Genomic DNA, 27,003 nt, shown 5'->3' on the forward strand with positions numbered 1-27,003 from the left:
ACAGCTTACAGACAGTATGCAATTAAGGTCACAGTTATGAAAACTTAGGACACTAAAGAGGCCTTTCTACTGACTTTGAAAAACACCAAAAGAAAGATGCCCAGGGTCCCTGCTCATCTGCGTGAACGTGCCTTAGGAATGCTGCAAGAAGGCATGAGGACTGCAGATGTGGCCAGGGCAGTCAATGTCCGGACTGTGAGACACCTAAGACAGCGCTACAGGGAGACAGGATGGACAGCTGATCGTCCTCGCAGTTGCAAACCACGTGTAACAACACCTGCACAGGATCGGTACATCCGAACAACACGCCTGTGAGATAGGTACAGGATGGCAACAACAACAGCCCGAGTTACACCAGGAACGCACAATCTCTCCATCAGTGCTGAGACTGTCCGCAATAGGCTGAGAGAGGCTGGACTGAGGGTTTGTAGGCCTGTTGAAAGGCAGGTCCTCACCAGATATCACCGGCAACAAGGTCGCCTATGGGCACAAATCCACCGTTGCTGGACCAGACAGGACTGGCAAAAAGTGCTCTTCACTGAGGAGTGGCGGTTTTGTCTCACTTGGGGTGATTGTCGGGTTTGCGTGTATCGTCGGAGGAATGACTATTACACCGAAGCCTGTACTCTGGAGCGGGGTCGATTTGGAGGTGGAGGGTCCGTCATGGTCTGGGGTGTGACACAGCATCATCGGACTGAGCTTGTTGTCATTGCAGGCATTCTCATCGCTGTGCATTACAGGGAAAACATACTCCTCCCTCATGTGGTACCCTTCCCGCAGGCTCGTCCTGACATGACCCTCCAGCATGACAATGCCACCAGCCATACTGCTCGTTCTGTGCGTGATTTCCTTCAAGACAGGAATGTCAGTGTTCTGCCATGTCCAGCGAAGAGCCCGGATCTCAATCCCATTGAGCACGTCTGGGACCTGTTGGATTGGAGGGTGAGGGCCAGGGCCATTCCCCCCAGAAATGTCCAGGAACTTGCAGGTGCCTTGGTGGAAGAGTGGGGTAACATCTCACAGCAAGAACTGTCAAATCTGGTGCAGTTCATGAGGAGGAGATGCACTGCAGAACTTAAGCAGCTGGTGGCCACACCAGATACTGACTGTTACCTTTGATTTTGACCCCCTCTTTGTTCAGGGACACATTATTCAATTTCTGTTAGTCACATGTCTGTGGAACTTGTTCAGTTTATGTCTCAGTTGTTGAATCTTGTTATGTTCATACAAATATTTACACATGTTAAGTTTGCTGAAAATAAACACAGTTGACAGTGAGAGGACCTTTCTTTTTTTGCTGAGTTTAGAAGCATAAGCATTTCGCTACACTCGCAATAACACCTCCTAACCATGTGTATGTGACCAATAACATTTGATTTGATTTGAAACGATGAAGAATTCCATAGCACCACTTTATGTCATCTGCTTAACAGTGCTGAAATGTGAAAACAACTGACATACTCACAATTTAGCAAACTCTCTTTTTATGACGTCAGTATATCAGATCCTTTATATGCAAATATAAAGTGCTTATACTATGCAACTATGCAGTAATCCTTCCCGTCTGTTTGAAATGTTACATTTGATTTTGGTATGATCTCTGCAATTTTGTGAACTGCAAGATCTGTAAAGGGGACTGAAACTGCCCTCCCACTGGGCACACGCTGGTTGAATCAATGTTGTTTCCACGTCATTTCAATGAAATGTTGTTGAACCAACGTGGAATAGATTGATGTCTGTTCCCAGTGGAACGTGGAATTGACGTCTGTGCCCAGTGGGATATTGTATTTCCTGTATGTATTCTTCTTTGGCTGGTTATCACTTTTTGTATTTCTGTGGGCTGTAGATGTCCAACGTCCATAGTTTTACCTTATCTGTAATTCCCCTTTTAAGGATTTAAGCATTTGCGTGCTGCTCAAAGTCCGCTCAATGTTTTCTCTAGAACACTGGCTGACATATGAATCTTGGACAGAATATAACCCAGTTTGAGGTTTGTTTGTTTGTCAACATTTTCCACCGTGGAACCTCAAAGTCAATCCCTGAGTTATGAAAGAATTTAGGAATACCATGGGGAGACAAAACATTTATTTTTACTAATCTAATTATGTTGGTAACCAGTTCATAGTAGCAATAAGGCACCTTGGGTGTTTGTGATATATTTCAATATACCACGGCTAAGGGCTGTATCCAGGCACTCCGCGTTGCGTAGTGGATAGGAACAGTCATTAGCTGTGGTATATTGGTCATATACCACACTCCCTCGGGCCTTATTGCTTAAGTATAGACCTACAGTGCATAACATGTGCTCTGTAAAGCTGTGATATTGTGATATAAATAGGTGCAAACCTAGAAAGAGACAATTCAACATGGTAAAGAGAAATATATTTATTTGATTCATGTTTAAACGATAGATTAGTATTTAAAAAGAAGAGCATATATGATAAAAAAAGAATTTGTTCATCCATATTTTTTGTCTTTTTGGTTTCTTTAAATATTACATAAAATAAATAATTTATTTTAAAGCAGTCAGGTAAAGGAATAGAGATATCCAATACAGTGAACTTACATGTTAATTATGTTTGTAAGGGTTGTTTATGCTATGGTGCTTGTATGACTAAATTCTCTGCATTTGACTCAGTCCAAGGCCCAGCTTCTCTTTCATTACATCTTAGTCACCCAAGTGCTTCCAGTAATGTGTCTGTCTGTTTGTATATCTAGCCCTTCACTGGGTCACAAAGCTTGAGTGTCAATTTCAGTTCCTCGTATCAGTTACTACAGAATAAATAACTGCATCGACAGATCATCACAACGACAAATACACACGATACACTCTGCCCTTTGACCCTGTCTTCAGTGACGCTGTTGGAATCAGTGTCCCTTTTTTGTCCTCTTATTCAGTATTGAGATTTGTCTCCAACAGTTCATTAATTGAAAATTATTTGGCACAGAAAAACATTTCATATTTTCTCTTGTGCCGACTCATAACTTAAAAACAAATATGTGACATCATTAGTCAGACTCCATGATAATGAGTTCAAAAGTTGACTCCATATGACTCCATTATGTCTTTGAAGGTTTCCGGTCTTTCTCCTCAGTGCAGTGAAACATTCACAGGGGAAGGAACTGTCCAATGAGGTGGCTACACCACTATGGGCAGGAAGTGGGTGGCAGTGTTTTTCCTTCGTGTTTTCTTGCCCCTCATGGGCTTGCCGTTGGCGCTCAGCCCCACGAACATGGGCTTCTTCTTGTTCCGCCACTCTGCTGAGGCATAGGTGTTGTACCTGTTCTCCTCAATCCGCTCGGTCAACCGACAGTCAACACCAAAGTCCCTCTGGAGAACAAACAATAAAAACAAATTGTGAGTGATTCAACAACTGTAGCAGCACAGGCAATGGAACTGAGGTCACATTTGCATAGTTTATTTATGAAGCAGAAGTTCCCATCCAGATATCCAGTTTGTTTGGCTCCAATAAGGCAAGCTAAACAACAGTGTAAATGCAGACTTGCAGAGTCATGACAGCAGTGGGTTCCATCAGGCTTCTAACAGACTGCTCTTGTCATTCAGTGTTCTGACTAGACACGAAAATGAATACAGTTGTGATCGAGTAAAGAATGTTCCTTTCCCAAAATGCTCTTGAGCCACAGCTAATTAGTTCCAGAAGTAAAGTGAATGTTCCCAAAGCATATGAGAATATTTTTTTTGCCTAGTGTGTTTAACTCATGTCGGCTACCTCTTTCTCATGGAAACGTGTGTGAAAATGATCTCCCACCAAATGGTATACAGTATATGAAGTTAGAACAAGCTTATCAGAATGTAATGCTTGTTTAATGAGGGACAGACAAGCCACCAAAGCTTTACTGAATGAATGACAGTACTTTAGTGTGACATAGTATAATACGTCATTGGGAATTATTTTCCTAGCTAGAATTCTTTTTGTGTCTCATTTAATCTGATTTCACTATTGAGAGAGCCGTAGTAACAGCCTTTCACTGTTATGTTTCAGATGATGTTGTATGAGAGCACATGAAACAGTGCCGGTAGCCCTTGAGGGCTTTTAGTAGAATGGAGAAGCTGTTGCATTGTGTTTCTCTGGTCTGAATAAAGCGGAGCACAAGCATGGTGTGGTATATGGGAGGATCTGTGTGTTTGGGAAAGAGGGGCGATAGGGGCGCCTCGCCTTACTTTCTTCTAGACGACATCTCTTTTGGCCGGGCCGACTTGTGCTAGGGGATTATTTATGGGCAGTGGAGTGGAACTGTCCTTTAAAACAACCTTAGGCTTCTCTAAGAGCCCGAGGACAGGGGAGAGCAGAGCTCTCACAACATCAAAGGAGACTTGATTTCAGCAGTAGAGTGGCAGTGTGAAAACACTAGCTGGCATCTAACTAGTGAGTGTTCTGAACACTGAATCAGTCTAATGGGAAGTTTGCATACTCAACCAAATAATTAGCTCCAGTTTTTGTTAGGGATATTGTTATTCTGTGTGTGAATTTCATGACGGGCTAAACTTACCGCGCCGTACAGCTCTCCTTTCTTGCTGATTGCCAGGTAAAAGTTACTGCTGAGCCCCTTGATGGCCACGATCCCAACATCCACTGACTTGATCTCCAGCACACCTGACGGACACACAGAAACATTCTAAGTTAGTTATACCAGGCCAATAAACTGATGTGATAGAAGTCATTGAGTCATTGAAATGCTTGAAAAAGCTAGCAGTGTCTCTGTTTTGACTGCATAGAGTTGTTAGGCTCAATTGTTTATTTTCTGTTGTAGCATGCAGGCAGGCCAGTTGATTAAGTAACTGTTACAGTTAATGTATACTGTAGATGTAGGATCTTTATTTTATCACTATTTTGTTGCAGAAAATGTTCCTGCAAAGCATGAAATGCAAACTTGTAGTGTATTTATGTTTTTAAAAGTCTTCTAAAGTTTGTGATTTCCACTTAGAAATTTCAGACTTGATTTGCCCAACCTCAATCCCTACAAAAATATCCATGAATTATAATTAACATAATAATTCACATTTCCTGTTGCTGCAGGATTATTTTCCTTCTGTAGCAAACTGGCTCGAATTAAGATTGGGCTCCCGAGTGGCACAACGGTCTAAGGCACTGCATCTCAGTGCAAGAGGCGTCACTACAGTCCCTGGTTTGAATCTATCTGTATCACATTTGGCCTTGATTGGGAGTCCCATAGGGTGGTGCACAAATGGCCCAGCGTCGTCCGGGGTAGGCCGTCATTGTAAATAAGAATTTGTTCTTAACTGACTTGCCTAGTTAAATAAAGGTTAAATACAGATCCTACATCTGTAATGGGATACAGTATGTTGTAGTCCATGATGTTGTAAATTACTGTAGGTAGTTCTTTCCAGTACGTTTACTGAACCTATTGAGTCATCTACACTACAGAATCCCATCTAAGCCACACTGGGGGTCAACTAACACTGTTATCCCTGCCTGTTATCCCTGCCCATGTTTTAAATAATCACTGTCATCTTTGCTTGATCCCTCAGAAAACCACAGACTCCTAATTTGCTGCCTGGCTGTGTGTCTGTGTGCCAGTCATGGAAAACAGACAGGCTGAGCCTGAGCCGACATTTCATACCTATGCTAACGGGCCATAAATCCTGAGTGGAAGGTGTTGGCCAGGGCTAAGCCTCGGAAAAAAATTCTCCACTTTTGTTTGTTTTCGGAGCGGCACGCTGGGGAAAGCCGAAATGTAAGTATCAGTTTGCAGTCTAAATGTTTCTTGAACCAATTACTGATTAAAGCTGTGGTAACTAGTCTCCTTTTCCCCACGCCTTCATCCTGAAGTCAGTTGCATAAACCCATAAAGCTATCATGGGTTAGAGGGGATTAGCTCAGAACTAATTTTGGTGGAAGTGGGTCTTTGTATCAAGCAAGTAGGCAGGGCCTTGGTGGCTGGTCTGGCCCAGTGTGGAGCCTCTTAGCCTGAGTCAGAGGAGAGGAGATATTGTCTCATAAGGTGGCCTTTGACAGGCTAGTCAGGGTAGTTAATGGGACCAGTTGGTACTGATTCACCTTCACTCTTCCTCCCCTGTGACATCTTTCATTTGAGCCATCCCTCTTCTCAACTCCTTGGACACACATTTCTAACATCCTGCCATTCTGGGGTGATTTAATGGGCGGCCTGAGACATGGGGGGACCCACTTTTAGAAGGTGAGGGCTCTGGGAGTGTGGTGCCTGGAAAACAACCTCTCACTCAATGTCAAGAAAACAAAGGAGATGATCGTGGACTTCATGAAACAGCAGAGTGCACCCCCCTATCTACATTGATGAGACCGCAGTGAAGAAGGTGGAAAGCTTCAAGTTCCTTGGCGTACACATCACTGATAAACTGAAATGGACCACCCACACTGACAGTGTGATGAAGAATGCGCAAAACAGAGCCTCTTCAACCTCAGGAGGCTAAAGAAATTTGGCTTGTCACCTAAAACCCTCACAAACTTTTACAGATGCACAATTGAAAGCATCCTGTCGGCCTGTATCACCGCCTGGTACGGCAACTGCACCACCCGCAACCACAAGGCTCTCCAGAAGGTGGTGCGGTCTGCCCAACACATTACCGGGGGCAAACTACCCGCCCTCCAGGACACCTACTTTACAGCACAGGAAGGACATCAATCACCCGAGCCACTGCCTGTACACCCCTTTATCATCCAGAAGGTGAGGTCAGTACAGAGCTGGGACCGAGAGACTGAAAAGCAGCTTCTATCTCAAGGCCATCAGACTGTTAAACAGCCATCACTAGCACATTAGAGGCTGCTGCCTGTAGGCATCTCACATGTATATACTGCATTCTATACTATTTTACGGTATCTTCGTCACTTTATGAAGTTTATATATCTTGCAATTACTCATCTCATATGTATATACTGTATTCTATATTATTCTACGGTATCTTAGTCACTTAATGTTTACATATCTGGCATTACTCATCTCATATGTATATACTGTATTCTATAGTATTCTACCGTATCTTAGTCCGTTCCGCTCTGACATCGCTCGTCCATATGTACAGTCCTGGCCAAAGGTTTTGAGAGTGACACAAATATAATTTTTCACAAAGTTTGCTGCTTCAGTGTCTTTAGATATTTTGTCAGATGTTACTATGTAATACTGAAGTATAATTACAAGCATTTCATAAGTGTCAAAGGCTTTTATTGACAATTACATGAAGTTGATGCAAATAGTCAATGTTTGCAGTGTTGACCCGTTTTTTCAAACAATCTGCCCAGGCATGCTGTCACTTAACTTCTGGGTCACATCCTGACTGATGGCAGCCCATTCTTGCATAATCAATGCTTGGAGTTTGTCAGAATTTGTGGGTTTTTGGTTGTTCACCCGCCTCTTGAGGATTGACCACATGTTCTCAATGGGATTAAGGTCTGGGGAGTTTCCTGGCCATGGACCCAAAATATAGATGTTTTGTTCCCCGAGCCACTTAGTTATCACTTTTGCCTTATGGCAAGGTGCTCCATCATGCTGGAAAATGTATTGTTCGTCACCAAACTGTTCCTGGATGGTTGGGAGAAGTTGCTCTCGGAGGATGTGTTGGTACCATTCTTTATTCATGGCTGTGTTCTTGGGCAAAATTGTGAGGGAGCCCACTCCCTTGGCTGAGAAGCAACCACACACATGAATGGTCTCAGGATGCTTAACTGTTGGCATGACACAGGACTGATGGTAGCGCTCAGCTTGTCTTCTCCGGACAAGCTTTTTTCCGGTTGGCCTAAACAATCAGAAAGGGGATTCATCAGAGAAAATTACTTTACCCCAGTCCTCAGCAGTCCAATCCCTGTACCTTTTGCATAATATCAGTCTGTCCATGATGTTTTTCCTGGAGAGAAGTGGCTTCTTTTCTGCCCTTCTTCACACCAGGCCATCCTCCAAAAGTCTTCGCCTCACTGTGTGTGCAGATGCACTCACACCTGCCTGCTGGCATTCCTGAGCAAGCTCTGTACTGGTGGTGCCCCGATCCCGCAGCTGAATCAACTTTAGGAGACGGTCCTGGCACTTGCAGGACTTTCTTGGGCGCTCTGAAGCCTTCTTCACAACAATTGAACCGCTCTCCTTGAAGTTCTTGATGATCCGATAAATGGTTGATTTAGGTGCAATCTTACTGACAGCAATATCCTTGCCTGTGAAGCCCTTTTTGTGCAAAGCAATGATGACGGCACGTGTTTCCGTGCAGGTAACCATGGTTGACAGAGGAAGAACAATGATTCCAAGCACCACCCTCCTTTTGAAGCTTCCAATCTGTTATTCGAACTCAATCAGCATGACAGAGTAATCTCCAGCCTTGTCCTCGTCAACACTCACACCTGTGTTAACGAGAGAATCACTGACATGATGTCAGCTGGTCCTTTTGTGGCAGAGCTGAAATGCAGTGGAAATGTTTTTGGGGGATTCAGTTAATTTGCATGGCAAAGGAGGACTTTGCAATTATTTGCAATTCATCTGATCACTCTTCATAACATTCTGGAGTATATGCAAATTGCCATCATACTAACTGAGGCAGCAGACTTTGTGAAAATTTATATTTGTGTCATTCTCAAAACTTTTGGCCACAACTGTATATAGTTGTATTTCATTCCTACTAACATTTGTGTGTATTGGGTATTTGTTGTGTAATTTGTTATATATTACTTGTTAGATATTACTGCACTGTCGGAGCTAGCAGCACAAGCATTTCGCTACACCCACAATAACATCTGCTAATCACGTGTATGTGACCAATACAAATTGATTTGATTTTCTTTTAGGAGGGATGTTGCAGGGTTCTTTGATCAGTGGTATCTTCCTCTTTGGACTATGTGTTCTGTGCTTGTACTGTACTGGGTTACATGTTATGGTTAACAGTTTTTAGGAAGAGTATCTCACTTGGGGACTCTAGTCTACCCCTGCCAGGGACTTCCGTGTAAACCAACTTCACCTTAGAACCAATACAGTCTGCAGCTGTTGATTCTACTCAAAGGTCATGACTTCTAGTCAGACTTCCCATCCCCTAGTTTTCCTTCTACAGTCAAAGACAAAAACGTCCAAAGGAGGAGTGTGAAAACATACAGATGTAGGATCTTAATTTGGTCACACTGTTGCAGGAGAGCTTTCCTGCAATGCAGGAAATGTTAAACTTGTGGTGTATTTGAGGTTTTAAAAGTCTCCTGAAGTTTGTGATTTCCACTTTGAAATTTCAGACTTGATTTTCGTTTATGTTGCTGCAGGATTATTTTCCTGCTGTAGGGAACTGGCTCAAATTCAGATCCTGCATATGTATAGACATATTTCAAAAGGCAGAGAGGTTTTATCTGCACCTGTGAACCGGCAGAACAAGCAGTGTGGCCACCATTCAACAGACAGATTAGACAGGCTTCTCTATACATGGCGGGCGTGAGAGAGCCCCTTCCGTATGGGCTCTGGTTGCACACAGCTATTGAGTGGTGTTAAGGCTATCGGCCTGCTCTCTGCTCCTCTGCCTTCCCCAGCTTCATGAACAGGGGATGGGAAGGGGGGATGATTGGATGACAGTCAGTCAGATTAGAGAGGAATAATTCCTTATCAAAGGGAGTGAGAGGGAGAGACAGAGGGAGAGAGAGAAGGAGAGACACAGGGAGAGAGAGGCAATGCCAAATGATACAGGTGTATTGAGCCTACTTGGGATAATGACCTCCCGGGTGGCGCAGTGGTCTAGGGCACTGCATCGCAGTGCTAGCTGCGCCACCAGAGTCTCTGGGTTCGCGCCCAGGCTCTGTCGCAGCCGGCCGCAACCGGGAGGTCCGTGGGGCGACGCACAATTGGCATAGCGTCGTCCGGGTTAGGGAGGGTTTGGCCGGTAGGGATATCCTTGTCTCAGTATGTAAAAATGTAATAAAATGTATGCACTCTACTGTAAGTCGCTCTGGATAAGAGCATCTGCTAAATGACTAAAATGTAATGTAAATAATGAAATTGTGTGGAAATACAACACACTGCATAGACTTGCACCTACTGTACACAGTCACAGTTAAACACACAAACTGAAACAAACACCTTCACCATCTGCGCAAGAGTGACTGGTTCAAAATAACTCTTAAAATTCTAGCTCCCCTGTAATATGACAACACAGCACAGCACAGGGCCAGACCCATTTTCTCGTCGGACCCTTCATTCACAACAGTAAAATTAGTATCCTTACTCTACCTCTTTTTATGTCGTTTATCTCTCTCTCTCTTGTTCCTCTCTTATCTCTAACTGCATCTACGTCTGTTCATCTTCCTTCTGCCCCTGTTGCTTCCTCCTCAATCTGTTTTCTTTTTATGTTTGGGGGTTGTTTTTTTCTCCCTGTTGTTGGCACGTCGACCAAAACTGACATTTTTGTTTTGTGAGGGTGGACTTTTAAGTTTTATGACCAATATTGAAAGTGTAATAACCAGAGTTTTCTTAATGAACAAGAAAATAAGGTGCTGACATTCTGCAATCAACATTTTTCTGAAACTACTAAGAAAAACACCTGTGTATATAGCAGGACTGTGTTAGTTTTATATTGCAGATTCAGTAAAACCAGGCCTCAAGATCCTGTAACAGTCGACTGCATTCTTCATTGCTAATGAAGGGTTAGTTCCAGAGATGGACAAGACTTTAACAGAGTCCAAAATCAGTTTTCCGCCTCATTTCACTGTATGAAACTGTCTTTGTGCTACCTAGATTTGTGGTCCAATGTTTGCTTGCCTCACTAAAGGAATTTACCACTGCACAGAAGAAGGGGTAGTGTGTTTATGGTGTATTGTGATATTGTATGAGCTCAGGTAAAACATTTCTGAAATACCTTGGTTTGGATAAGGTAAGTCGTGACTTCTATCTCTTTCAACCTCAATTGGTTGATGTGTTCACAGTATTTGAGTAATGTGTGTGTCTGGGGTTTCTCCTACAGTACCATTAGCAGAGGCCAGGTCTGCTAATTACAGGGTTACTGAAGAGCAGACAGCTGGTGGCTCTGTTCAGTTCTGTTCACTGACTGTCCATTGGGTGGTCGAGTCATCTGCCTGGTGTGACTCCCATTGGCAGCAGCCTTGCCTTATACCCTAGGCTCTGTAGGTGGCCTCTCTCCTCCCGTCCCTGCCCACGGACCCTCTATCTCCACAGAGGGACGTGGTTTGTTGGCAGGGTGACAGAACTCTCATTATCACATCTTGTCATAATTACCTAAACAGTTGTTGCTTCATCCAGCCGACTTTACTGCTAAGCCTCCCCATTTCTACCCCTAGACTCTACTACAGCACATACAATGCATGCCCTATTCTAAGAGAAAACTTACATTTTCTCATCAACACCAGACACCAATTCTATACTGCAGTTCAAGCAGCTTAGATGCCACAAGACCACCAATGTTGTCACCCCAGACTGTGTGCATAGTTGTCCTGGGAACTCCAAATTGCTGCCCCCATGACAGGCATGTCTTTCCAATTAACCTTCCAGATCCTGGGGTGTAGAGACAGCTCAGGCCCTATTAAAGAGGCACGGTTTGGGGTTGGGGTTTGGGATTGGGTCTGAAACTTGTTGGCGAAGCATATTATCAGTGGGCTGGTTCACAACTCTACAGGGGTAGGTAGGAGGGGCTAGAGCTGGGCTGGGCCAGTGGTAGGAGGTGTAGTGGCAAGGGCAGGAGAGGGGGCTATGTCTGGTGTAGTGTCAAGGGAGGTGGCTGGGGCTGGTGTAGTGGCATGGATGGAGCTGGGGCTGGTGTAGTGGGAGGGATGGGAGGCTAAGGGACTGGGGTAGTGGCAGGGTAGGGAGGCTGGGGGACTGGGGTAGTGGCAGGGCAGGGAGGCTGGGGCTGATGTAGTGGCAAGGCAGGGGGCTGGGGTAGTGGCAGTGAAGGGTACTGGGGTAGTGGCAGGCCAGGGATGGGGAGGCAGAGAGGGGGGCTGGGGAGGGCTGGGCAGGGGGACTGGGGTAGTGGCAGGGGAGGGGGCTGAGGAGGTGTGACTGGGGTAGTGGCAGGGCAGGGAGTGGGGCTGGGGGTCAGGTGTTGACCCTGAGCTGGCTCTTGACAGCAGTGCTTCACACCTTTGATCTGGCCTCCACAGGACTCTGGCTCCCAGGCTCCTGGGAGATCAGTGAAGAGGAGTCTGGGCTCTCTTTAGGACCGGCTTCATTACACTGCAGAGCAGCACAGCTCTCCTCCACCAACCCCCTCTACACCCCTCACCTCCTGTACACCCTCACCACCTCTACACCCCTCACCTCCTGTACACCCTCACCTCCTGTACACCCCTCACCTCCTGTACACCCCCACCTCCTGTACACCCCTCACCACCTCTACACCCCTCACCTCCTGTACACCCCCACCTCCTGTACAGCCCTCACCACCTCTACACCCCTCACCTCCTGTACACCCTCACCACCTCTACACCCCTCACCTTCTGTACACCCCCACCTCCTGTACACCCCTCACCACCTCTACACCCCTCACCTCCTGTACACCCCCACCTCCTGTACACCCCTCACCACCTCTACACCCCTCACCTCCTGTACACCCCCACCTCCTGTACACCCCTCACCACGTCTATAACCCTCAACTCCTGTACACCCCCACCACCTCTACACCCCTCACCTCCCCTACACACTCCCCCTGCCTCCTAAACATGGTTAGGGGTGACTCCAGTTTTTTACTTTTCCTGTTGAAAAACAAGATCCCATGTATAAATACAGTTATGTACACACACTTCATGGGGGAAAAAAAATGTTTAGAACAAAATAGTGTGTTTTTGTGCAGACTTCAAGGAGTTGGCCTGATGGTGCCCTCTGATGTCACTGGCATCCCTCCGTGCTTGAGGAACAATAGAGGAAAGACCCCTCCCCCATTTGTGCCATGTTATGTCTTACCTTGACCACCTATTGAGATGTGCCTGTTGTTAACTAACTCAGGTGATAAATTAGCTGAAAAGGAGACTGGAGCAGGACTTTAAGGTTAAAGAGGGCTGTGGAAGTGTTTCCGCAGTTTATCTTCTAGGCCCTTCCTAAGATTATATTGCTGCTCTGCTCCCATTGGATGGCCTACAACTGGGTGTGAGAAGGCAAGGTACTTATCTGCGTTTTAATTGTAAAACCGTTAGGTTTCAGTATAAAAACACTCCAGGTTTTGTTTTCACTTTTCAACAATTCCAAGTTTGATATGCGTTCCTTGAGGTTAGAGTGACTAACATCTGAGAGATCTTCCCTCTGACAACTGGTGACAGCCTGATTGATGCTCTGTCAAATTCACCATGGCACAGGGGTTCATCTCCATGGAACAGCTTCAGCATTAGGGGCAGTCTTACACAGGGGAGTAACATTGAAACCACACTGTCAAGCTGTGTGTGATTTTAAACATGGCACCAAAGCATGATTAAAAGACAATCCAGATATTTGGAAGAAAATATTCACCTGTACTGAGTATAAATGTGATGTTTTAAATACCAGAGCTCTGTTTTCCAGCCAACAGATAGCATTACATTTTTCTGAGACAGAACATTCACATTAGCATGGTTTGAGATCAGTTTACCATCCCGGGTAACAGTACTTGTGTATTATGTCATGGTGGTTTTAAGCACATTGAAGACCAAATTAAATGCATGTTGATATTCACGCTGGTTTAGAAAAAAATGCAGTCTTCTCCGATAATGTGATTTACCCAATGCTATTGGCTCTACAGCATGGTATAGCACCAAATCTTTGCCGGTAAATGTCAAAACACGTCATTGGGCACTGAGTGGTATGAATGTGTGTTTATGGGTTTGATCTGGCAAGGTAATTAAGAACCTTTCTTGAATTTTCTAAACGGTATGCATGCGTAAACATAATGTTGTGATTCCAATTGTTCTGGACATTTTATAGACTCTTTACGTCATGCTATGTAATGAACCTGGGGTCATTGGGATTTAAGGTGCCATGTTTTTGAAGTCCAGATGCCTTTTTACTGCTGGGAAAAGTCCCATGCACTGCAGCACTCAAGCGGTAGGCCTAACAAACTAATCCGCTCCAGACCTATCACCACAACTTTCAACATTTCCTGCTGAAAGTGCATCAACAGCTTTTCCTATGTCTGTTGTGTTATAGTTTTCTGTTTGTTGTTTGTTGTTTTAGATCCCTCCAGATTGAGGGCAGGTATTGAGTATGTGACACATTCACAAAAACACAAGCACGCACACACACACACACACACACACTCTGTTCCCCCTTATAAATGTGAGAGCAGTCATCCATGTGGATGGGGATAGTGTTGGACCAGTGTTGGCCCAGTGTGGGAACGTGTTGCATTAGTAGCCAGTAAAGCAGTGGGTGTCGGGATATAGGATCTGTGACGGATAAGATCCAGGGCTCCTGCTCCAGCCACTAGTTGCCCAGGGACAGCCCCCCTCTCACGCATGCAATGGGTAATTAGCTGGCATTCCTGCCTGGTCCTTTAAAATGGGACGACCTTCCAGATGCGTCTCTGGTCGGAGCACTGGTCTCCTTGAGCTACCTTTGATGATTCCATTAAGACTCTCTCTCCTCTCTCGCTCACCAACTTCCATCTGTCCCACCACACTCGGTGTGTGTGTGTGCGTGTGTACACATCTCTGAATGTGTTGTAATGTCTGTGGTTCTCGATGATTTGCAACTTTGACCTGACCTAGTGAATGTTTGTAACATTGCAGCACCCAGACACATGAAACATGCTCACTTTTCCCTCCCTGGACAGCTTACCATTCAACTACATTGGCCTATCCAAGTTAGACTTAGCAGTGCATCTTCCAAAAAAAGAGAAATTGCCATGTAGCTTTACCAATCCTGGGCTCTGGGCAACAACATACTATTGCAGAGCTGACAGTCTGTACAACGGTTGCTCTTCTGTTGAATCATTCTGACGAATTGTGAGCCTTTGACATTCTGGTTTGGTTTAAGGAATAAGTACATTCCTGCATGTCTGTAAGGGCTTTGAATCTGCACTATTTCAGCAAATAAGGTAGACATTGAAAACTCAAAACCAGTTCATCAAAATAAAGATTGCCAACTTAAAATTCCATGGTAAATAATCCATTCAGAGAAGAAAACTGGAGTTTACAAAGGGCTGAGAGGTTGCTGGAAGACAGAATAAAGAGGTGGCTGGATGGTTTAGTGGCAGAACTATGCGATTCACGTAATCTGAGTCTTATTTCAAACATGTTCAGATGAGTCAATGATTGACACAAGAGTAAATTGATGGGTGAATATCAGGAAAGTGCTGAAACAATATACTTAAATAATGATTTTTAAAGAATAGGGGAAAACTGTGACCCCTAGAGCCATGCCTCAGTTTCCCCTTGTCCCCAGCGAATTTGGTAAGAGTCACCACATAGACTGCTAGCTTTCCTTATTTGAATTTTGAGTAGAAACAGTACTTAAAGGCCCAATGCAGCCGATTTTATATCAATATCAAATCATTTCTGGGTAACAATTAAGTACCTTACTGTAATTGATTTCCATTAAAAATGGCAAAAATGGCTTTTTAGCAAAAAACTATTTCTCAAGCAATTATTTTGCTAGGACTGTCTGGGAGTGGTCTGAGTGTGGAGGGGAAAACTGAAAACGAGGTGTTAATGGCAGAGAGTTTTCAAACTCTATTTGTTGTTGGTGCATTAATAAATGTACCGCACGGAAGGTCCTGTGTAGATTGTATTTTCAACCAGCAACTATCAGGAAATAACAAATCAATTTTTTCCCATTTTTTTCACACTTTTACAGTGTTAGTTTCATCAGCTGTTGTACTATATAATATAAAACACAGGTAAAACTGAGTTTTGACTGCACTGGGCCTTTAAACAGCCTTGCAGGAAGTCAAACCATTTATTGGGGTTCATGTGTGGCGATATAAATGAGAGGTTCAGCTGAGTTTAGCTGTCACAAGTTGTCAAGGCCCTGTGTGAACTAACATTTATCCACTGCAAAACAACGCGAATACAAGTATTAACTCCTACACTTAACTCCTACACTTTTTGGGGGTATCTGTACTCTACTTTTTATATTTTTGACAACTTTTACTTTTACTTCACTACATTCATAAAGCAAATATTGTAAAAGTACTCGTTACATTTTGAATGCTTTGCTTAATTTAAGGGATTTGAAATTATTTACACTTTTACTTTTGATACTTTAACTATATTTTTGCAATTATATTTACATTTACCTCTACTTGAGTAACTTTCTATTAAGGTATCTTTTACTTTACTGAAGTATGACAATTTGGTATCATAATTTTCTACCACTGCACCACATTCTCTCTCTCTCTCTCTCTCTCTCTCTCTCTCTCTCTCTCTCTCTCTCTCTCTCTCTCTCTCTCTCTCTCTCTCTCTCTCTCTCTCTCTCTCTCTCTCTCTCTCTCTCTCTCTCTCTCTCTCTCGCTCTCTGTTTTACTCTGACTGCAGCTTGTTAGAGACAGACAGGACACAATGATAGTGAGGAGACAGTTGTGTTCCCCCTTAGACTAACCCTGGCACAAATGACCCTCTCTTTAAGTAATGGGGTTAAAGGTTAGGCATACATCTGGACCGCCATACCTCCATTTTGAACTCTAAATAGGGCAAATGAGGGGGCAGAAACAAGAAGAAGATGTTTTGAAGACAAAGCTAAGCTACCCCGATCAACATTTTTTCCTGAGAGGGGTTCAGGGGTTAGTTGAAGATGAGCAAAATGATGAAGTTTGAACTTTTCTGTAATAGGCCTTCACAAATCTATGTGAATGCACAACCTCTTTAAACAGCTCCAACTTCCCCTGTGATAAGGGAGATACTGTCTGAAAGGTCTAAAGTCAGAAATTGTCAACACAAGTCTGTCGACCTGGGTGTGTAGAGGGTGTAGGGGGTGGAGAGAGTGTAGGGGTGGAGGGGTGTAGGGGTGTAGGGGGCAGTGGTGTAAAGTACTTAAGTAAACATACTTTAAAGTACTACTTCAGTAGTTTTTTTTGGTATCTGTACTTAACTTAACTATTTATATTTTTGACAACTTTTACATTTACTTCACTACATTCCTAAAGAAAATAATATACTTTTTACTCCGTACATTTTCACTGACACCCAAAAGTACTCGTTACATTTTGAATGCTTAGCAGGACAGGAAAATGGTCCAATTCACACACTTATCAAAAGAACATTCCTGGTCATCCCTACTGCCTCTGATCTGGCGGACTCACTAAACACAACATTTTAATGCTTAGTTTGTAAATGTTGTCTGAGTGCTGGAGTGTGCCCCTGCTATCTGTCAATAAAAACACGAGAAGATTGTTCCGTCTGGTTTGCTTAATATAAGGAAATAAAAATAATTTATACTTTTATTTTTGATACTTAAGTACATTTTAGCAATTCCATTTCTTTTTGATACTTAAGTATATTTAAAAACAAATACTTTTAGACTTTTACTCAAGTAGTATTTTACTGGGTATCTGTGCTATTAAGGTATCTGTACTTTTACTCATGTATGACAAATGGGTACTTTTTCACCACTAATTTACGCACGCACACACACACACACACACACACACACACACACACACACACACACACACACACACACACACACACACACACACACACACACACACACACACACACACACACACACACACACACACACACACACACACACACACACACACACAGAAATCAGTAAAATTGACAGCCACCTGATATTTAGCTTACATTGATTGGACTAAATTGTTTTTGTTTTTTATTTGTCACTGTATTAGACTAATCATAGGTGATTTTGAAATGTTGAAGTTGAAATGGTGCTAGAATAGTGGAGGCACCTCTGGTTTTCTTTGCGACTTAAGGTAACTCTCCGGTATTCTATATCAATAGTTGTTAAGTAGTCCGAAAATGTGGGAAACGTTATTTACAACATATAGTTGTTTGCTGATGACACAACGGTGGTAGGACTGATAACTGACACGATGAGACAGCCTATAGGGAGAAGGTCAGAGACCTGGCCGTGTGGTGCCAGGACAACAACCTCTCCCTCAATGTGAGCAAGACAAAGGAGATGATTGTGGACTACAGGAAAAGGAGGGCCGAACAAGTCCCCATTCAAATCGAAGGGGCTGTAGTGGAGCAGGTCGAACGTTTTAAGTTCCTTGGTGTCCACATCACCAACAAACTATCATGGTCCAAACACACCACGGAAAGTCTTGAAGAGGGCACGACAACACCTTTTCCCCCTCAGGAGACTGAAAAGATTTGGCATGGGTCCCCAGATCCTCAAAGTTCAACAGCTGCACCATCGAGAGCATCCTGACCGGTTGCATCACTGCCTGGTATGTCAACTGCTCGGCATCCGACCGCAAGGTGCTACAGAGGGTAATGCATACAGCCCAGTACATCACTGGGGTCAAGCTTCCTGCCATCCAGAACCTACAGTACCAGTCAAATGTAATTCAAGGGTTTTTCTTTATTTTTACTATTTTCAACATTGTAGAATAATAGTGAAGACATCAAACTATGAAATAACAAATACTCATGTGTAATAATTTATCCTGAATCCTGAACAGGAGGGTCAAACTCATTTTCCCCTGGGGGCGGCATTTGGTCTTCAACGAGGTCCAGAGGGCATCACTGAAAATTGGTTATATTTCCTCGTCGTCAAAAGGTAACAAAACTTGTCCTCTATCTATCGTTTTTGCAATGTTTGATGCTCCCTGAATGTCTAGCTTTCATTTAGGTGATTATTAGCGAGCTGGACACAGTCAAGAAACTGTATGAATGTAGGTCCATTATCATTCTACACAGTTTAGATTTGGTTTTAGTCATTTTAAAGTAGATTGAGTTTGTTTCCCACGGGCCATATGTTTGACACCCCTGGTCTAGAATAAAATAATCCCTAAACGTGTTGCTTCTAATACTAAATATAAAAGGACAGGACGTAACAGTAAATTAGACATCATTCAGAACTGCTGGAATGCACATTCTCCAAACCCCTGGTCAAACAGTCAGTCATTATTTATGAATCAGAAAAGAGAAAGTCTACGAAGGTCAAATATAATAAAAATAAACGCTGGCACTAACCTTTTGTACATCCACACACTCCTCATAACTCACTTTTATTGCCTGTGTGGTTAAGATTTCCCAGGAGAACCATAAATGTGCACTATAACCACAGACAGAAGGAGAACACTCAAGAGAGAGTACCATCCGTGTGGTGCAGACGGGTGCTGTTACAACATACATTTACTTACACATGAACTCATTTCACATCATGGTGTTTTTCTATCCTCGCATAAACACATTATCAAGAGACACACAACCACACTTCCACTTGCTAAGAGAATGCAAACCAGTGAGGGAACACACAGCTTTGTGTTTCAACACCACCACAAAGCTCATGAAGAAGCACGTAAGAGCCAATAACTGTAATTATGGGCTGAGAAAAAGGGAACATAAACACATAACTATTAGGAAAACAAATATTTCTACAACTTCCACTCGCCCCTTTTGATTGATCATCACCAACCAATCATATTAGTCCATTGCCAAAGGTACCACTAGTCTATAGCCTATTCCATTGCTATTTTGCTAAGACATGGTTCTAATGCTGAGCCATGGAACATCAGAACCCCTGTCCTCCATCATCCAGGATCTGGTGGAACCATAAAAGTTCTAGATTTACCTAGTCCCCCCATCCTCTGTGCCAGAGGTATTCAACTCTGACCCTACGAGGTCCGGAGCCTGCTATTCTACCTGGTAATTAATTGCACCCACCTGGTGTCCCAGGTCTCAATCAGTCTCTGATGTTGGAGCTCGAAGTCTAAGATTTTCACTGTACCCTGCAATCACATCTGCAACCCTGTACATGTGAGTATTAAACAATCTGAATCTGATAAGAGGGGAACCATGAAAAAATGCAGTGGAACTGGCTTTGAGGTCCAGAGTTTAATTTGAGGGCTGTACACTAAGACCTAATTTGCAACACTTAAGATGATACCTCTTGTCAGAACCATTTCCGTTCACAAATCTTCTCAGAAAGAGATGCATCCTGCGATAGATCCAGCCAGCCAGGCCAGCAGAGGATAACACCCACTATTAAAGGTTGGATAGTTATAGGGTCTTATATATTTTGATTTGTTTAACACTTTTTTGGTTACTGCTTGATTCCATATGTGTTATTTCATAGTTTTGATGTCTTCACTATTATTCTACAATGTAGAAAATAGTAAAAATAAAGAAAATCCCTTGAATGAGTAGTTGTTCTAGAACTTTGGACCGGTAGTGTACCTATAATGATCTATTCATACCCATTTAACATTTAATGACATCATGTTTGGTTTTCTAATGGAGGACAGGAAGCTGAATGTAGATATAATAACTTCATCATCATGGCAAAACATGTCTTTTTTTTAACTACCCCCCTGTTTACTGTCTTCTTAAAGGAGGTCAAGTTATATAAACAATCTTTGAAATTGGTTAAATCCAAACAAGCCCTTGATTTTTATCATATTTTCTGTATTATCAATATTTTTATAATAGTTTTGATGTCTTCACTATTTTTGATGTTTTGATGTCTTCACCAGAATGTTTTCACTATTCTACAATGTAGAAAATAGTACAAATAAAGAAAAACCCTTGAATGAGTAGGTGTTCTTCAACTTTTGACCAGTAGTGTATATTAAGGCATCAGTTAAAAGTGCATGGTGCAAGTTGAATATAGGATCTAGAGGTATCTGTATCAAATGATGCAATATAAAATGAAAAAACATCATGTATAGGGTCCTTATATAAGGAAAGGAGTGAACCATGACATGACAGATGAAGTGCTGCTACTACCAACACACTGCGTTTGCTATACACCATCATCTCATCTGGGAGCACAACACATCAATGTTCTCTTAATACCCTAGAACTTGACACGAACAAATGAGTTTGGCTTCGGGAACAGCCCGTTTTGGCAGAGATCGTCTGTAATACTAATTAAGCACCATCAGATTCGAGTAATGGCTGAATGGGGTGAGAGGGGGATGGATGGCTACTTGCCTGTCCCCTCCGTGAAGTACACCCCACAAAGTTGACAACATGATTGGAAAGAGACTGACTGGGGAGCTCACAATCCAACCTGCAGTTGAACCCTAAACTGCTAAGTCCCCTCAATCAAAACTGTCAGGGTCTAATGATGCTCATTAGCAGGCCCTCTTCCTCCCCAGCATCCCCCAGTATATAACTTCCGACCATAGTCCACTGTGGGTGAGTTAAGTATATTAGAGGGTGTTTTATTCCATTCCAGTTTGTTTCATTGATAAGCAAGGGAGAGGAGAGGGGTCCAGATGTCAAATCCGAGAGAATGACTAAGGATAAAGACGCCCATCTGTTATAAACAGTTTCTTATTGCTTGGTGACATAAGAAAACACAAAAAAGATTGGACATATTGGATGATTCAGTATGAAAATAAGCTTGTTTGTTTGGTTCACACATGCAGTGCTATACTATTCTAATACTGGAGAGTAATATCTGCTAACACAGTGTGACAAAGTGATACTGTGCAGATGGATTCTGAAAGGGAATCACACAATATGGGCTGGATTGGGTTTCAAACAGCACATAGATGGGTCTTTTGTGGAGGGCCCGGCTGAGAGAGAGAGAAAGGGGCTGGGTAACAGACTTGCCAGGCTGCAGCACAGACCTGACCAACACAGCACACAAAGAGGCTCTAAGAAACCAGGTTTGTGCCCAAGTAGTGTGTCCTACCTAGGTATTTGTACCAAGAATATTTAACTAAGGACCAACTCTCACCCTGCACCTAAAGAAATGTGCCATGATTCTTGAAAGGTCTGGCTTAAACTGACCTACGGTTATACAAATAAACAAAAGCATGCACTAATTATCATATCATTCTCCAGAAAGATATGTTATCAGACTTTTAATTTAATTTAATTAGAAGATCTTTCATTCATTTGGCTTTTGATTCTACCGTACGTAAACATTTAGCCTCCGTACATGGGCACATCAAAGCTGCAGAGGCTAAAGACCCTAACAGGCTACAATTCTGTGGGCAGTGGAGGCCTGGCTAGGCAATGTCTACTGGTCCCACACTGTGTAATTAGAACCAATTTCACCATATTCTGCCACGCATCAGTCTACCATGACATCTAAGTTTACAGACAGACACACCTACTCAATGTCTGCTTTGCCTCACAAAGTATGACACATTTTCACACATTTTTCTGGAGACACTCCAAGTGAACCTATTTCAGCACAGAACATCACATCTCTGTCCTGGTGAGGAAAGTCTTCTGATATTTTGTTAATTTGAACAAAAAAACTAATTCCATGATGCTGCAGGCTACTAAAAGACTAATAGAAGGTGACAGGCTAGATGCACAGGTACTCAGATAAATGTCCCTTCCACTGCTCAATAAAGATCATTTTTCAGCTGTCCCACTGTCAGGGTTTATGACTGGACAAACTGCAGAGCAAGGAGAAAACAATCGCTCCCCCAGCATCTTTATCATCACCACCAACATATAGCAATATTACCATGCAGCTCTCAATCTTCCTGCTACCTTGAGACATTTACACTAGTCAACAAGTCCCCCTTTCTAGGACCAAACCAGGAGACCTGGTTTTTAAACTGTAGTTTCCACAGTTTCTGAATAAATTAACCAAAACGTGCTTATCACCACGTCTTGTGCCACATCTTTGACTTTTCACCACAAGCTGATGGGTTTCAAGTCAGCGGGACACAGGACATTGCTGCAACCTGGTGGGCATTTTACTTTTAGATTCATATAAAATGTTTTTGTGTATAAATCTCCTTAGAGGCTAAAAAAGTGGCGAGTAACCCCCCTCCCAGACATTCCTGGCCCAGTCTAGCTACACTTCAGATGGGATAGTATTAGGTCTGCATGGGATGTGAATTCCCCAAGAAGTGCTCTGTGCATCTGGTTTCAGCATTATTACCAGGCAGACTTGTGCCTAAGGTCAATGTGGGAGCAAATGACAACCGCATTACATTCACATGTGGTTGGCTATTGGCGGGAACAACTCACATGCAGCATGCATTGGACACTCACCGCAAAATAGTCAGTATTCTATTTAGTTTTTTTCTCTCTTTTTTTACCGCTATCTTTCCATAAACTAGAAAGACGCCCCTATAGAATATTGTAAAGTGACTTCAAACTATCTAAGTATTCAACGCCTGGGTGTTAATGTCGTGACCTGATTTCAAAGCTTGAACTTTTGGTGTTTTTTGACACGTCTGATTCTAATGGTTGAACTGTGAGCGCTGTGAGCGCTGAAGGCGAGAGGAAGCTCTGCTAATTGAAATTCCTTCAGCCATGTCTTGCACAGCCTCAGCGTTTGAGTGGGCCTGTCAGTGAGGAGAAGCCTCACACCACATGGGCTCCATATGGCAAAGCCTTCTTTTATTAGGGCCACAGTGTGTTCAGAGTTCAGAAAGTGCACGGCCAGTTTGGTCAGAGAGACTGTGGCGGTCAGGTGCTGCGAGTGTTGTCCTGGGTGTCTGGTGTATCGCTCACTGCATAGTAAACTTTACGGCACCCAGGCAGGCAATTGTAGCATTTTGAGCAGCATGACAAGGAGCTGAGGTGTCATTCTCAGCAGGGGCGTGTGAATGGACAAGCACTTAGAGAGATTCATGTCAGCCGTGCCCATAAAGGGTAAAGGACACGGCTACGGCAACTGGGAAGGGGTGAGGTTGATGAAAACCTCAAACACTGATAACATTATATATGCCACTACTATCACTAGTATTATGACCTATAATAAAGTGATATAATAAGTCACAAAAGAAAACATACAGGGATGATGTTTATTTTGAGATATTTGCTCAGAGACAAAAGGGTTCTTCAGGCTATTTCTAATTGGTTCCAGTAGACGTGCTCTAAAGGAAAGTACACTGAGTAACTGAGACAACAAACATGCTGCTTCCAGAACCTTCTGCTGCCCAGGCAGAGAGAGAGACACGAAACACAGGCTACTCATGATCTATGCTGCCCACCATTGCTGCCCACCAGAATACCAGGTTAGGTTCCTATTATGTGTGAATGTGCAGTGGAGAAAAATCTGAGAGCAATACCATAACAATGGGGGAAAACCACCACCCCACAAACTCTATGGGACCCACATGTGAGAGGGGAGAGAAAAGAAGCCAAACTCAGAACATAAGCTGAGGGAGTGCATATTTTATGGGGTTACTTACTGTAGAGATCGTCTTTGTTTTTGGTGCCATTGACTTTGCCATTTTTATCAATTTTGAGAAAGAACTTCTGATAGGAGTAGAGTTTCCTCTTGCGCACGTCTCCTCGGAGATGGTTATAGCTGCGCACATGCCTCCCCACAACAGTGGCTGAAGAGGTGTTGGCCACCCTGGGCAAGCGCAGCACGGAGTGAGTGGCGACCCCAGGTGCATTGTGATGACACGTGGAGGGCAACGGGTAGAGCAGGAGGATGAGCATTGTAGAGATGAGGGACAGACGAATGCAGGACCAGGCGGCAGCACCCTTAGTCACTGTCCATCTGGACATTGTACTGGAGCTGGGAGGACTGGAGAGAGGCTCACAGAAAGGACCATGCTGGAGAGGGGAGAGGGAGAGGGGCTGAGAGCGGGAGATGGAACCCCCGGCGGCTGACGACGACAACACTGTTGCTGCTTATTCCTCTCGTGTTCCAAAGGAATGTGTCAACGTCCATAACTCAAAACACCTCTGCTGGGGAACAAGCACCTCTCGCCCTCCACCACTCACTCCTCATTAAATACAAATGAGAAACTACCTCTACCACCTCTGGAGAGGATGAGATAAGGGGAGGGTTAGAAGAGGGTACGGGGAGACAGCAAAAATGTTCAAAAAATGAATGAAATAAACAATTTCTAAACAGAAAAACTAAAGCTTTTTCTCATCAAAATGAAGAATCCAAGGAGGGGAGAAAAACGGACCCACGTAATCCTTGGTTTTCTTCTGTTCTCTTTGGCTTTTTCTCTGAAGTCACTTGTCTGTGCAATGGAGACTCTTCGCTGAAGTGTATCTCTCTCTCTCTTTCTCTCTCTCTCTGCTGTGCTGTGCTCCTCTATGTGAGGGAGTGAGAGCGGTAGCGCTGGCTTTCTGTGTCCTTGGTCCCTCTGAGTTAGAGTAGAGTGTGAGCTGGAGCTCTCCTTCTCTTCTCTCCGTCTCTCTGAGCCAAGTCCCTTTGAGTGGAGTGGTGGAGTGCTGCTTCTTTTCTCTTCTCTGAGCTGCTATCCCTGTCTGTCTGTCTGTCTGTCTGTCTGTCTGTCTGTCTGTCTGTCTGTCTGTCTGTCTGTCTGTCTGTCTCTGTCTGTCTGTCTGTCTGTCTGTCTGTCTGTCTGTCTGTCTGTCTGTCTGTCTGTCTGTGTCTGTGTCTGTGTCTGTGTCTGTGTCTGTGTCTGTCTTGCTGCGCTGAGGTGACTGAGTCTTGCCCCTCTTCTCACCTTATTTATCTGACGCAATCCCCCAGATGTAATCTCTTAGGATAATTGTCAGTCTATGAAACTTGTGGCTTTGAAGATCTATGTGTGTGAGTTTTTTTCTCTGTTGCTTAGTTGCCTGTGTGTGTGTGTGTGTGTGTGTGTGTGTGTGTGTGTGTGTGTGTGTGTGTGTGTGTGTGTGTGTGTGTGTGTGTGTGTGTGTGTGTGTGTGTGTGTGTGTGTGTGTGTGTGTGTGTGTGTGTGTGTGTGTGTGTGTGTGTGTGTGAGAGGCCATTTTTTTCTACCCTCCTATCACCCCCCCCCCCCTCTCTCTCTCTCTCTCTCACTCTCTTTCTCTCTCCTCTACCCCCTCCCTCTCACCCTGTTCCCTCCCTTTCCAAGCCCTACCAGTTCCTCAGAACAGGTTAGGAGTGAATTGTGGACTCTCTCCTCAACTCCTCACCTCTCTCTTCCTATTCCCTTAACACCATCTCTACCGCTCTATCTTATGTACATGTCGTCTTTCCTCTTTTACATTTCTCTATTTTCCTGTCTTTCTCTGTCTTCCTTTTTCAGTGGTGGAAGTGTTGCCAGACAGGTCAGGTATCTCTCGACTTCAGTCTTATCAATGCCACCTTGCCGCTTCTGGCCGTTTCTGGTATTTTCCATAAAGGGTGAAGCTAGGAGTGTTGTCTTCATGTCTTTTAAGAATCAGATATTTGTTGAGGAGTTTGCTCTTTATCCTTTCATCGTGAGTGATGAATAACAGGAAAGAGAAAAACCTATAAAATAAATACATATATTAATACAGATCAAAGAAAAAACACGGTCAAAAATATACAAAATTAATGCTGTAGTGCTATAGTATCTAAAACTTGACCAAGGCTAGACTGAATGGAACCTCCTCATAAATTACAACAAAACATTCTAACCAAGTAAGGAAAAGATGTTGCTGAGTATCTTAACTCCATCCATGTCTACATCTCTACTGAGTTGAGTTGCTATGAATGTCGGCGGAGTGTACCACTGAACAGTCAAAAGTTTGGACACACCTACTCATTCAAGGGTTTTTCTTTATGTTTACTATTTTCTACATTGTAGAATAATATGAAATAACACATATGGAATCATGTAGTAACCAAAAAAGTGATCAACAAATCCAAATAGATTTTAGATTCTTCAAAGTTTACACCCTTTGCAATGATGATAGCTTTGCACACTATTGGCATTCTCTCAACCAGCTTCATGAGGAATCCTTTTCCAACAATCTGTTCCACTACTCTGCGACTCACAAAGAGACACATCGGTGTGAACCAAAAATCTAAAATTTGGGTTCATCAGACCAATGGACAGATTTCAATCGGTCAAATGTCCCTTGGTCGTGTTTTTTGGCTCAATCAAGTCTCATCTTATTATTGGTGTCCTTCAGTAGTGGTTTCTTTGCAGCAATTTGACCATGAAGGCCTGATTCACACAGTCTCCTCTGAATTTATAGATATCTTTTAAAATAATGTTTTTGTCAGATGCGCCGAATACAACAGGTGTAGTAGACCTTACTGTGAAATGCTTTCTTACAAGCCCTTAAC

General features: G+C 43.4%; 1 protein-coding gene across 1 annotated transcript; it reads right to left on the reverse strand.

Annotated features, from left to right (window-relative positions):
* Positions 1-2,439: 2,439 nt before the first annotated feature.
* On the reverse strand, positions 2,440-25,364 carry LOC129868638 (fibroblast growth factor 10-like). The gene is made up of 3 exons (XM_055942793.1): positions 24,197-25,364; positions 4,513-4,616; positions 2,440-3,331 (listed from the first exon to the last, which is right to left on the reverse strand). The coding sequence occupies exons 1-3, from the start codon at positions 24,519-24,521 to the stop codon at positions 3,140-3,142; spliced, it is 621 nt and encodes a 206-aa protein (XP_055798768.1). The 5' UTR covers positions 24,522-25,364; the 3' UTR covers positions 2,440-3,139.
* Between the last annotated feature and the right edge of the window lie 1,639 nt (positions 25,365-27,003).

The sequence above is a fragment of the Salvelinus fontinalis genome, chromosome 2, assembly GCF_029448725.1.
Source record: "Salvelinus fontinalis isolate EN_2023a chromosome 2, ASM2944872v1, whole genome shotgun sequence".
Taxonomy (NCBI): Eukaryota; Metazoa; Chordata; class Actinopteri; order Salmoniformes; family Salmonidae; genus Salvelinus; species Salvelinus fontinalis.

What these genes read in the sequence shown, in the direction of transcription:
- LOC129868638 (XM_055942793.1), bottom strand. Translation starts at nt 24,521, where the DNA reads ATGTCCAGATGGACAGTGACTAAGGGTGCTGCCGCCTGGTCCTGCATT. An exon ending in AAACAAAGACGATCTCTACA is followed by an intron (nt 4,617 to 24,196) that starts GTAAGTAACCCC and finishes TGTGTCCGTCAG; the next exon opens with GTGTGCTGGAGATCAAGTCA. An exon ending in AAGGAGAGCTGTACGGCGCG is followed by an intron (nt 3,332 to 4,512) that starts GTAAGTTTAGCC and finishes TTTGTTCTCCAG; the next exon opens with AGGGACTTTGGTGTTGACTG.